Source organism: Balearica regulorum, chromosome 6 (assembly GCF_011004875.1).
Source record: "Balearica regulorum gibbericeps isolate bBalReg1 chromosome 6, bBalReg1.pri, whole genome shotgun sequence".
Lineage (NCBI taxonomy): Eukaryota > Metazoa > Chordata > Aves > Gruiformes > Gruidae > Balearica > Balearica regulorum.
In genome coordinates, this window is record NC_046189.1 from 22824960 (window position 1) to 22837633 (window position 12674).

The 12674-nt window shown below is 34.8% G+C and overlaps 2 protein-coding genes across 2 annotated transcripts in view; one reads left to right on the forward strand and one right to left on the reverse strand.

The window, feature by feature from the left end:
• The window catches only part of LOC104638733 (sodium channel protein type 2 subunit alpha), a 201006-nt gene that overhangs the window by 118791 nt on the left and 69541 nt on the right, over nt 1-12674 (reverse strand). The gene's annotated exons all lie outside the window — the stretch shown is intronic.
• The window catches only part of LOC104641142 (sodium channel protein type 2 subunit alpha), a 75760-nt gene that overhangs the window by 30239 nt on the left and 32847 nt on the right, over nt 1-12674 (forward strand). The window contains exons 14-18 of the mRNA XM_075756794.1: nt 2325-2672; nt 4514-4646; nt 7293-7531; nt 10450-10623; nt 11729-12085. Coding sequence (XP_075612909.1) covers nt 2325-2672; nt 4514-4646; nt 7293-7531; nt 10450-10623; nt 11729-12085 — 1251 coding nt within the window. The remainder of the gene's footprint in view (nt 1-2324; nt 2673-4513; nt 4647-7292; nt 7532-10449; nt 10624-11728; nt 12086-12674) is intronic.

Genomic DNA, 12674 nt, shown 5'->3' on the forward strand with positions numbered 1-12674 from the left:
TATGTCTTAGATTTGAAAGAAAAGAAAGAAATGGTGCAATACACAGGAAACAGCTCGTCTTGAGACATCATGAATTACACAGCAAGCAGTAACTAAGTGACCATCTGAAATAACTTTTTTTAAAGTTAATTTAAAATTTTAAAATACAAACAGACTTGTATCAAGTAAATAATCTAAATGAGGATAATTTACTAAGACTGTCCTGGTAATTGTTTTTGCAGTTGTAAAAATGCTTTGGGGCAAACGTTGCCTGCATGTAAATGAAATAAAATGGAGCTGCCACAAGACTCGAAGGATTACGGGCAGTAGAACTGGTAAAGGAAGAGCTGGTTTGTCTTGTTAGTCATGCAATTAGCTCCCTGGTGAAATAGGGTGCCAGAGCATGAAACCACACAGTAGAATGGTAAAGGGAGATAATCTGCCCGGTCAGCCTCTGTAGACGTTTTGTCCTTTGACACAATATTCCACATACAAGTGAATGATGCAGCCTGCAAGAAAAGCCAAGCTTTCCTTTCAGACCTTACTTTCCAGGAGCATGTTGACACATATATTTCTAGATATGTTAGAACTGCAGCCATTTTGGCTTATATCTTTTGTGTCAGTCCAGCAGGGACTTTTGAGAGCAGGCATTACTCCTCCTAAATCCCTGAGGGGCCTGATCCATTTAGCTGCGCTCAGAGCATGATAACACCTACTGGAAAGATTGGATGACAAACAAAACATAGCAGCCATGGAAACATTGTCTAAAAAAATACAAGGGTAACAGTGGCAGTCAGACAAAACCTAGTGAGCATGTGATTTTTTGAAAGACTGTAGGTTGGCCAAATACATTTATAAAGAAATATACAAAGGGTGCAGTAATTAGTTTACCACTTTGTCAGAATTCAGTGTCATACTCTATAACAGCTAGAGCTTTTTTTAGAGAAAATTATCTTTCAGTATAAGCAAAACAGCACTTTTTCTCCAGCCAAGTTTACATAAATGAGTTAGCAAGCCCATTTGGTTGATATTCTTCAAGTAACTCAGCCTGAGGCTGACAGCCAGCATAGAAAACTTCAGCCCAAATTATTAAAATTTGGTATAGCTGTAATAGCAGAAAAAATACATCTCATAATAGTAAACACCTGCCAGCCTTTGCAATACGCAGTACTACCAGTTCAGCACATACATTATGTGTATATATGTTTAAATCTGAATATGCATATACAGAGATACATATGTATTGATATATGTATATATTCAGTGTTTGGTTTTCACAGTGTTAATATAGGTGTATATATTATAGTGCAGTTTTCACCTTCACTTTAACTATCATGGGATAAAAAATACTCCTATTACATATGACCTTCCACGTGCAAAGCTAGTGAAAAATTGAGATCATATCAAACTTGGTTTTTGATGTACCGAGATATGAAGATTTGTAGAAATGCAGATTTGAAGAAAGCTTAATGCAAGGTTTCTTTTTTCCACAATTAGTACTCATTTTATTTATTCATGAATGCTGTTAATAAAATATGTAGCAAGGGAGAAGAACATTCCATTAACCAGCTTCTACTGTAATTAAAAGATGAATTACCAACAACCACTGATTTATTCTTCTCATTTGTAAGAGGATATCTTTAGGTAACTATCCTTGGTGAATGCTTGCTTTGAGCTGCCTGATGGCCAAGTCATACTATGCTATAGGCCCTAGAGTGCTATGCCCAAGAGTGCTACTAGTCATGTTCTCACTGTACCTCCAGAGCTTCCCCAAACTGTTGCCTCTGTTTTCTAGTTTTAGAGTACTGCGTATGTTGTTCCCACACTCTTGAGCCTATTGTGAAGAGGGCATACAAGTTCTTTACATCAACTTAAACTGAATTTAATACCAAACTTAAGACCAAAACTTCTACCTTCTAGGAAACAACGATTGGTGAGTGTTATCACCTGGTATCCCTGGGAATCCAGGGGATGAAGAAGGGAAGAAAAGTAAAAGATTTTTAGCTCTGTCCTCTAATAGAAGGAATAAAAGACAAATACCTGCAAAACCTTGATAGTGATGTTGACAACTGTCTCCAGCACAGTCATGGGTCTGTTCCAATTCAACCTGCCGCCTTTGCTCAAAACTGCCCAAACTTACTTACTTACCTTACTACTAAAAAGAAATTTTCCCCCTCTGCTTCAGGTTCCCTAATGAGCACATTCTCCTAATGGACACACTGATACTATTGAAGAAAAAAGTGACTATCCTTCCTCCAGCACTGTAACTATTCTTTGAAAATCCAAGAACTTAGAACTTCAGTTCTAATGCTGTTTTGTTTTGTTTTGTTTTAAATCTCTTACAGTCTTTGCTAAGCATTCGTGGTTCCCTGTTCTCACCAAGGCGCAACAGCAAAACAAGCATTTTCAGTTTCAGAGGTCGAGCAAAGGATATAGGATCTGAAAATGACTTTGCTGATGATGAGCACAGCACTCTTGAAGACAATGAGAGCAGAAGAGATTCACTCTTTGTTCCAAATCGACATGGAGAACGGCGCAACAGTAATATTAGTCAGGCGAGTGTGTCATCTAGAATGATACCAGCCCTTCCAGTAAATGGGAAGATGCACAGCACTGTAGATTGCAATGGAGTCGTTTCTTTGGTTGGAGGACCTTCAACTCTAACTTCACCAACTGGTCAGCTTATACCAGAGGTAATGATAAGTAAACCAGTAATTATTACAGTTTGGTTCAGACATGGAATTTTTTCTTACTGCTCACTTCTGCTTGCCTTATCATTTCTTAGAGCTGTCAGAAATAACTTGCAATAGTTTCTAAATAACAGAAAATAAGGGGAAAAAAGTACTCAACCTCCCATGTCTGAGGCTCACTGAAGTATTCTCCTTGCCTTCAGCAAGAGATCTGCACATAAAGAAAAAAATATAAATTGAATTTGACAATTTGTACACAGTTTTGCCTCAACAACAAAGGTAGACATTTGATATATAACTAAGGATATAACTTGGAAATATGTATGGGAAAACACCTGCAAACAGCAGGCACTAACATTTCTACGAAAATGAAGCAGAATGCAGTTACTACTCCCAAGATAGTTAATAGAAATACTCCTTACTACATTTATCTTAAAAGAACCATTTCATAACTTAAATAGGAAAAGTATATACACTTCCTATGTACCTTTGCAATTACATTACATTTCAGTCCCAGTTTCAGACTTCTGTAAGCTAAGATGTTGTTTCAAACCTTCAAAAAAGCAAGATTTTTCATACGTAGTATTTCAATATGGATTCAGTATGGTGTTTTGGTGGCTACAATAGCACTGTGTTCAACCTGAAAAAATATTTTCATTATAAATAAGTATTGAGATTTAATTACTACTATTACACGTTTCTCTTTCTTTTGTTTCTTTACTATTTTGATATAGACCTTCATACCAGAAATTCAATCAGATTACATTAGAGGTTATGCGTATATAGTTCTATTTCAGAAATAGATTCACTTGAAAAAAGATTTAGCCATTTAACTCAAGAGTCTTCTCTAAAGAAATAGTACTAGTGAATGCTCAAAAATGTTTTTTCATCTTCACACTAAGACAACCTTGAAATCCCTTATGAGTTCTGCAAGTCTTTGTACTCTTTTTCTGGATGGGGACAGAATAATGAAAAAAAAGAGAGAGTGGTTTCCATGAACCACAGAATCAGCGGTAGAGCAGGAACCAAGACTTAGGAATTTTTAATTCCACTCCTGTGTTTAGATCCCTAGGCCACACTCCGGAAGAAAAGCAAAGCAACAGTAAAGACACCTACATGCTACAAAGTAGTGACACATTAGGCACATTTAAATCAGAACCAGATATTATTGCTTTGAAAAGATAATTAGAAGCCGTACAAAACAGAGAGGACTTGCGTACTCATTGCAAGAATATATCACAAATTCTATATGAGCATTGTGGTGGGTGAGAATTAAGTAGAAGAAATATTAAATAAGATGTGACATTTTTTTTCTCATCTAAAAATTTCCAGCCATACTTATCAGGTTAGGAATGCAGTATATAGTATTAGAGAGATAATTAATTCCAAGAATTATACTCATGTTTCTTGTATCAAAATTACTTTCTCAAATAATAGTTCACTTCTTTCTGTACTCGCACTTTAACTATTTAACATGACTAGCTGCTGGAAATTAAGGTGACAGGATTCAACTTTGATCATTTTTTCATGAAAGAATAATAATAATCAGTAGCAAAAAGATACCTAACAAGAATTATGTTCTCTCAGTCATTTAAATGAGAACCACTTTTGGTATCACATTGCCTTTGTACTGTGTCCCCCAGCTGATTATTTGTACAAAATTCCCACTGAGTTCCTCAATAAAGAATAAAGAAATTCCTACAGGAACAAAAACCTTCAATGTGTAAGAAAAGTCTAGTATGCTGCACAAAGCTGATTTTGGTTGTTACCACAATATTTGTACAATAAATATTGTTAATTCGCTTTGAAAAGAATGGTTTAATGCCTCCATATTTCATTTACAGGGCACCACTACAGAAACAGAAATAAGAAAAAGAAGACTGAGTTCTTATCAAATTTCCATGGAAATGCTGGAAGATTCTGCTGCAAGACAAAGAGCAATGAGTATAGCCAGCATACTTACAAATACAATGGAAGGTATTTGATGCATTTTATCTGACAGGCAGTTCAGTAAATTTCTGCTAACTATATGTACAGAGCAATTATATAGATAATTTCCATTGTAAATGTAAAACTGGACATGTGAAACCTCTGAACATCAGATACGAAAGGCTTTTCAGCATTTCTAAAATCAATTACACATTCTAAATTCTTAGTCATTTATTTTTCATGACATCTTCCAAAATATTCTCTATTGAGTGGACTAAAAGAGTAATAGAAACAAAATAATCATAGCTAGGGTATGGCCAGAGCCCCAAAAAGAGAATACAGGAATTTTCTTCCTATAAGACAACAACAGGAAAAAAACGATTAAGATACAGAGGAATTGCTATGATAAAGGCAGTGATATGTTAGCACAATTATTGCCCTTAAACTTAAAATCTAAGGATAGACAATAGGAAACTGGAATGAAAACTACAGTTTAATTGAAAACAACCGACTGTAATCAACCCATGCCAATACACATGAACTACCTTCCTTAAGCATTTCTTAAACTTTCTTAGGTAAGTATAACAAAGATTAAAACAATTATATATTTACTATATGAAAAAGCACATATTGTTGGAATTGTTTTGCTTATTCAATGGAAACTGAGTACACTCACACTTCATACATATACCATTAAAATATTTTTGTAAGTTTAAAGGATCTATCTACTGGCTACTGGCACACTGTGACAGCTGTTATAGTCAGACAAACCCAGCAGATGTCCTGCAACACATATTCTAAAAGGACAAGAAATTACCAAGAAATTTGCAGTGTTCTTAAGATTAAGTCAGAATTGAAATACACTTTTTTAAAGTGAGCTCTTAAGCCCTTTGCTCTCAGATAAACAAATAAAACCCAAACTAATTGTAATCAGAGATATAAGGCTTTTATCATCTATCTTCTTCTAAAAGTATTCACAAACCATTCTCACAATCATATCTTTCTGAGTATATCTTCCTAGTTTAGTGCAAGCATGAACTGTTACCTCTTGATACTCGGTATACAATTCTTAGTTCTCCTCCCAGGTAGAGAGGATATCTCCTTAGAGGGTGCTGCTCTCTTCCTCCAGCTGAATAGTTTGTCCTTCCATTCTTCTGGCCAGAAAAAAAACATGTCAACGTCAACTATATCATCCTGATAGTCACCTCCTACCCTCATCTGGTTTCCATTATTTCAGAAGTTGCTGAGTGGAGTCTTCTGTGGCAACTCAGCATCCAGTGTGAGTGGCCACTTTTGTCCAAGGCCAGTCCCATCCTACCTCTCAGCCTTTTGAGTTACATATTCAGAAATGTGATTATTCCACCCAATCCATATATTCCTTTGGAAGCACTGTCTTCGTTACGATTTATAAAGATTATAGAAGACTTCCACTACTTATGATACTCTTTTCTGCCTGGAGGCTACAGTTTGATGTAATGGGAGAACTTAGTAGTTTCAATGAGTTTGAGAGCTGTGGCAGCTGACCTTTTAACTTCCCATAATTCCACCCATATAGTACAATATTAGAGGCAAAAATCAATCCACTGGTCCTCAAAGTGGAGAGTTTAGTACTAAATCCTTACTAGCAAATACTGTAAACCAGCATGTTTAGTATTTTAGCAAAATCACCCATAAGTGACATGATGATGGAGACCTGCCTGTGCTCTAAGGGATGTCTGAAAATGGCGAATTTCAGACCTGGGTTGATGCCACTGGGTTGATTTCAGACCTGGGTTGATTTCCACTATGAGGAAATTTTATTGAAACTGTTGTGGCTATTTCCTGCATATTTTGTAGTCTTAGTATTTCTCACTTAAGCAAATATCAATCTTCCTTCTGGGCTGTCCTCAAACATCCCATCACTTTAAACATTCATCCTTGCTGTTACTAACTCAGTAGAAGTTACTGTTCTTCTGTAACTGACAACAGTGACACTGAAATGGAAGAAAAAATAGTTTGTAAAGACTCTGACAGCAGAGTTGTTCTACTAATACTAATATTGTTTTATTTCTCAATTGATAGTGCAACTGTATAAGATTTTCAAAGTGAAATGATAACTTTTAAAATAAGAAAACAGGGATTCTGTATATTAAAACAGAAATTCTGTATATTGATTCAAATAAGCAATGATAGATATGTGCACCGAGTCATTTATCTGCTATGATATTGTAGTGGTTCAGTGTAGTAACAAATATAATATTTAGTTGCTCAAATCAAAATATGTGTGTTAGTTAACAAAAATTGTATATTTTATGGAGCTTACACAAATTATATATACCAGCTCATTGATGATGGAGTCATGTTAACTTTTAATATCCAAAATTAAGACATCTGCTGTAAGCAGGTCAGCTAACCTAAACTAAATGTCTGGACTGTCCCTACTGTCATTGGAAAGAGATAAACACATTTTTCTCTTTAGATAGATGTCTGAGATGATTCACTCTTTAGAGATAACTTCCTTGTCCACTGGTTATAGAGGAGCTTAAATAAATTAGATGCTTAATTTTAAGATGGCTAAACGTAGGTGAGGGAAATCCCATGTTAGTGTGAACTGTTTATTTGAATGATTTATCTTTTTACATATTTTAAGCAAGAACTTCCAGAGGATATAATTGGAATATTCGTTATTTGTTATTTTTTTTCTATTTTTTTCAGAGCTTGAAGAATCCAGACAGAAATGCCCACCATGTTGGTACAGATTTGCAAATACTTTCTTGATCTGGGATTGCTGGAGTCCATGGTTAAAAGTAAAACACGTCGTCAATTTAGTTGTGATGGATCCATTTGTTGATCTTGCTATAACTATTTGCATTGTTTTAAACACCTTGTTTATGGCCATGGAACATTACCCAATGACAGAACAGTTTAGCAGTGTCCTTTCTGTGGGGAATCTGGTAAGTGGTTTGTCATGCACTACTTGGTGTAAAAATACTCTTTTCTAAAAGAAGAAATGTATAAATGCATTGCCTTGGTTTTAAATTTATTCCAGGTTGTTTTTTATAAGCAGTTTAAAAACTGTATATATGATCTTCATAGATAAAGTGATTTTTGCTGGAGCCTTTAACTTTCATGAATCTATTTTTTAACTGCTATAATGAAATAACTGAGTATGTGTGAAAGTGCAGTCTTCACTGCGTTGTCAGATTTCTTTAGGTCTACCTTGTTTTTTCTTTAAAATATTAAAGGTTATCTAATTTTGCCATGGTACTGATATTCCATCACAGAAAATATTTTTCTTCTGTAAGAAATTGATGAAATATTCAGATGTCAGAACTTCTCTTTGAATTTTTTCAGTTACACTGTAGTGAAAGTACATTTCCAAGAAAGGCATATTTCTTGTTAGCAGTAAGTCCTGGCCACTTTAGGTAACTAAAAAATACTCATTAAACTAGAAGATTATTATTTATTCTCTAACAAAAAGCACCTTCTATCTGTAAGTTTATTAGTGATGCCTTTCCCAATTTTAACCAGATCCAGAGATTTAGGGCTACATGTAATTCCTTTTCTGAGCAGATACCTAAATGTGGCATTACACTTAAATGTTCTTGTCTGTTTCTCTCCATTTGCTTCTAATTCTCAGAAAGCAGAGGACTGAACTTTGCAAGTGTTTGTTTCGGAAGAAGATTCATATATTTTAAATTTTTCACCGGCTCACATAACTACCAATAGTTTACACAGGAGAGGTCTGGATTGACTCACACAGCAGGCAGTCCTGAAAATCAAAACTAACTAAGTGTTCTGAAATAATCACTCAAAAAGATTAATTTTGAAAAGTCTGCTAATATTTAAATGGAGCAGTAATAGATTTCTCAGTCAGAGTACATTTTAAAGTCTAAACATTTTCCTTATATATAGTGGTAATACATCCTTCTAGGACTTTTTTTAAAAATAGAACTAAAAATGAACTTACTCCCTACGTTTTCTTGTGTGCATTACAGTTTCCTTTCTCCTGGACAAAGATTGGCATATTCTTTTATTCCTCACAGATTACAGAATTTTGTATTTTAAAATGTTGGTCATATTGTTAGAATTATTTCTCTCCAACCATTCATACTCACAAGGCCTTCTGCCTTTTCACATCTCTTTTTTTCTTTTTTTACACTAAGCTAGCAACAGTCATATTTTTAACTACCTTTGTAACAATCCAGTATCCTTAATTAGGACTACATATATGCAGTGAATACTATTCCTGCTGGTTTCAATTAAATTCTCTGTTCCTCCCTGTATTAATCTATTAACCTCAATGTGATTTCCATTCAAAATATGTTAATTTACTCTTTGCTTGTGACATCACGGTCAGTTTGAGGATAAATTAAATACGACAAATATGACTCTGCCTTTTCTGTAGCGTTTTAATGAGAAGAAAGAAATAGTTCTAAAATGCAATGATTCATTTTCATAATACTAAAATTCATTCAGTATTCAAAAGTCCTAAGTAATTATAAGGAAACCTGAGTTTACTTCTGTTAAAAGGTGGTTTTGCGTATTTGGCGATGCAGTTATGCTCAAGAAAAAGTAGTTTGTGGATGGAATGGTTTATTTTGTGGAGGAAATATTTTAAAGTGAAATGTTTTTCATTGCTTTTTTTCAAATATTTTGACAAATATGACAGTTTTGTCAAGAATAATCTTCTTTGTTGTGTTCTCTTTACCACACAGAGCACTATCTGTTACATTCTGATTATATGGTAACATCTCTCGTATTTCAATCTAACAGTATAGTGTTTCTTGCTATATTTCTAATTTCTCAAAAGTATACACTTTTAAAAATGTTAATGTTTACACTTTGACAATGGTGAAAGTTTTCACAGCATTATATCCACCTCCTAATCTTAAATTAAAAGGTAGTCATGAGTGTATTTATGTAGTGTTGTAAAAAGTCAGCTATGTTTCCATAAAACTTGCTGTAGGAGTGCTGAGAACAAGTTGGGTAAAGAACTATCACAAGGCAATGGCAGACTATGTTGGTGTACGTCAGTAGACTTTTGTATCATCTAGGATATTCTTTGAGTGTTGTGCAGAATAATCGTATGTTTTCAGTGGTTTGGCATTATGCTCCAAAACCTTTTTATTATGCTGCACAAACCACTGATCACTACTCATTGCAAGAAAGTGTTTGGGTTAAATTCTGGACTTTAAAACACTAAGGCATGTTGATAATTTCACATTTGGCATGTCCAGTTATTTCAACGAACATTATCACCATGAAGTTATTTTTCCAAAAAGGAAATAGCTATCACACAGAATAGTAGCTGCGCTTGAAACCTCTATGTCCTTACGAAGACCCCAGTGCAAGAAACTCCAACTTCCCCTGTCTATTCCACCCATACTCTTCAACTCTGACCTAAAAGGCAGACCTTAGAGAGTCTGTCCTTAGAGAGTTTCTCCTAAGACTGCTGTTTAGACTATGAGCAAGGAAAAACATTGCTGTCAAGTCTTCTTTTGCTTTACTGTAACTATCCCCTAGAAGCAGGCCTGAAAACACCAGCTCATATCACATCATTTGCTGAATGCGTAGTCCAGCACATACCAGTCACACATGAATTGGAGCTCAGCTACTGACTGGTGAATAGCTTTATATAGCTTTATCAAACTTCTGCCTTCCTATATCTGTCCTAATTTAGTAATTTGGTTTTAATTACCAGTTTTCAGTGTTTAGAAATACTTAGATGCCAGCTGGAGATAGCAGTCAGCTGTTTTATATAGGTACAGGTACAAGTAACAGGTATGAAAACTCAAGCTGGATTAGAAAAAATTACTCAAGTTTATAAATTTCTCATAACAACTCAACTAATTATTACATTTTGTTTTAGGTATTCACTGGGATATTCACAGCAGAAATGGTACTAAAGATAATTGCCATGGACCCTTATTATTATTTCCAAGAAGGCTGGAATATTTTTGATGGTATTATCGTTAGCCTTAGTTTAATGGAGCTTGGTCTTGCAAATGTTGAAGGATTATCTGTTCTTCGGTCATTCAGATTGGTAAATACCTTGATAAATAAATATTTGCATGCAATTGTCTCACTAAAAAAAAATGTGGTGATGTCATCTTTTGATGACTGCCATGTTTTGAGAATTTTGTAAATCTTCTCTATAGTAATTTCATTAAGATTCATCAAAACTGAGTATCTGTAAAAACATACATATTGCCACCAGAGTAAAGAATCATAACTTTTTTAGTCTTTATATTGTGGACATTACTTTGTGCTAATCACACAAAGTCTACTTAGGGGCTTTAACACTTTGTAGATCCTCTCTTCACAACATTTATTTTAATGGGCACTGAGAATAAACATTTAGTAACTGCATTACATATAACAAAGAGTCATAACAATCTGACTTTAGGATAACACTTAAATTGAAATATTATTGAGCTTCTACTAGAAATGTCTTTTTTATAGCAATTAGTATTGTACACAAAATAATTGATAGGTATGTTTACTGGATGCACAAGAGTCATGATTTAAATCTGTATTATTGTTATCACATTACTTGAAAACCTAGGTTATTTCCTAATATAGACAGCAGGTAGTAGTAACTTAGTTTATTAGCACCAATTGCCATGGTACCAAGCTTCACATACTGTAGTTTGGTTACTGAATATTATTTTTAAGTTAGTGTTTATGATTTCAATGGAATCACAATATCAGCATCAAATTGTTGCTTCAAAAACTGTCCTCTAAGTAAGCCTTGAAGACCTAATGTGGTGCTGAGGGAAATGTGGAACCAAGCCAGCAAATAGGGAGCAGCAAGGTGGTGAAAAGAGTATAAACTTCTAAAATGTCTTTAAGTAATTTAGTAATTAAATTAATCATCTGTAAGTGGATGTTTAAAAATATTAAAATCAAATGTGGTACAAACACAAATTATGGGTTTTTTTCTGTGTGCATCACTAAGATGAAATGCTGAACACTGCAGTTTAGGCAAATACCAAACTCCATGCTCCCTGCTTTCCATTAAAATAATCATATGTTCCTACCGAAGAACAAAGTAACCTACAGAAATAGATATGCTCTGCTAAACAACGTGGACCTAGCTTCTGTTTTATAACTAACAGTAATGATTCCTCTGCGTTTTTGCTTTTCAGCTTCGAGTTTTCAAATTGGCAAAATCTTGGCCAACCCTAAATATGCTGATAAAAATTATTGGCAACTCAGTGGGGGCTTTGGGAAATCTGACCCTGGTGCTGGCCATCATTGTGTTCATTTTCGCTGTGGTTGGGATGCAGCTGTTTGGGAAAAGCTACAAGGAATGTGTCTGCAAGATCTCCAGTGACTGTGTGCTTCCACGCTGGCACATGCATGACTTTTTCCACTCTTTCTTGATTGTATTTCGAGTGCTGTGTGGAGAATGGATAGAAACGATGTGGGACTGCATGGAGGTTGCAGGCCAAACCATGTGCCTTATTGTTTTCATGCTGGTCATGGTGATTGGAAACCTAGTGGTACGTGATGAGTATTTTTGAACATTAACTCTGATGTAAAATGTACATAGCTTACAGCTAGGCAATGAGAATGTTTGTCATACTTCTGTTTAGAATTAAAAAAAGAAATCTAAACATGCCAGATTTTGGGTAAAAATGCATGATGATTCTCTTCTCCCCCTTTTCACTCATTTCCACACCTTAAGTACTCTCTCTATGGGTCCAGGAATTTAGGAATACACAAAAATGTCAAATCAAACACCCTATCATGGGAGAGCTGCAGCTAATATATAGGTGCTGTTAAAATCCAAATGTCTTCCTAACTACTCTTGAAATAATAAAGCTTATGCTGCACCAGCTCCTGGGCAGCTGCTTCCTTGGAGAAAAAAATGTAACAGACTTTCTTACACTCATTACAGCTAATTCCAGCACTAATACTTCTGACTTAATAAAAATAAAGTGTAATTTAGATGTTCTTATACAGAATATTTTGAATTCAAGTACCGACCTTTTTGGCCTGTTTAGGTGTAAAAAACAAAACCAAAGTACAGTGTGATTGGACGTCCATCCTAAAAATGTGTTTGAAAGTTTCTAACTCAAAATTGTAGAA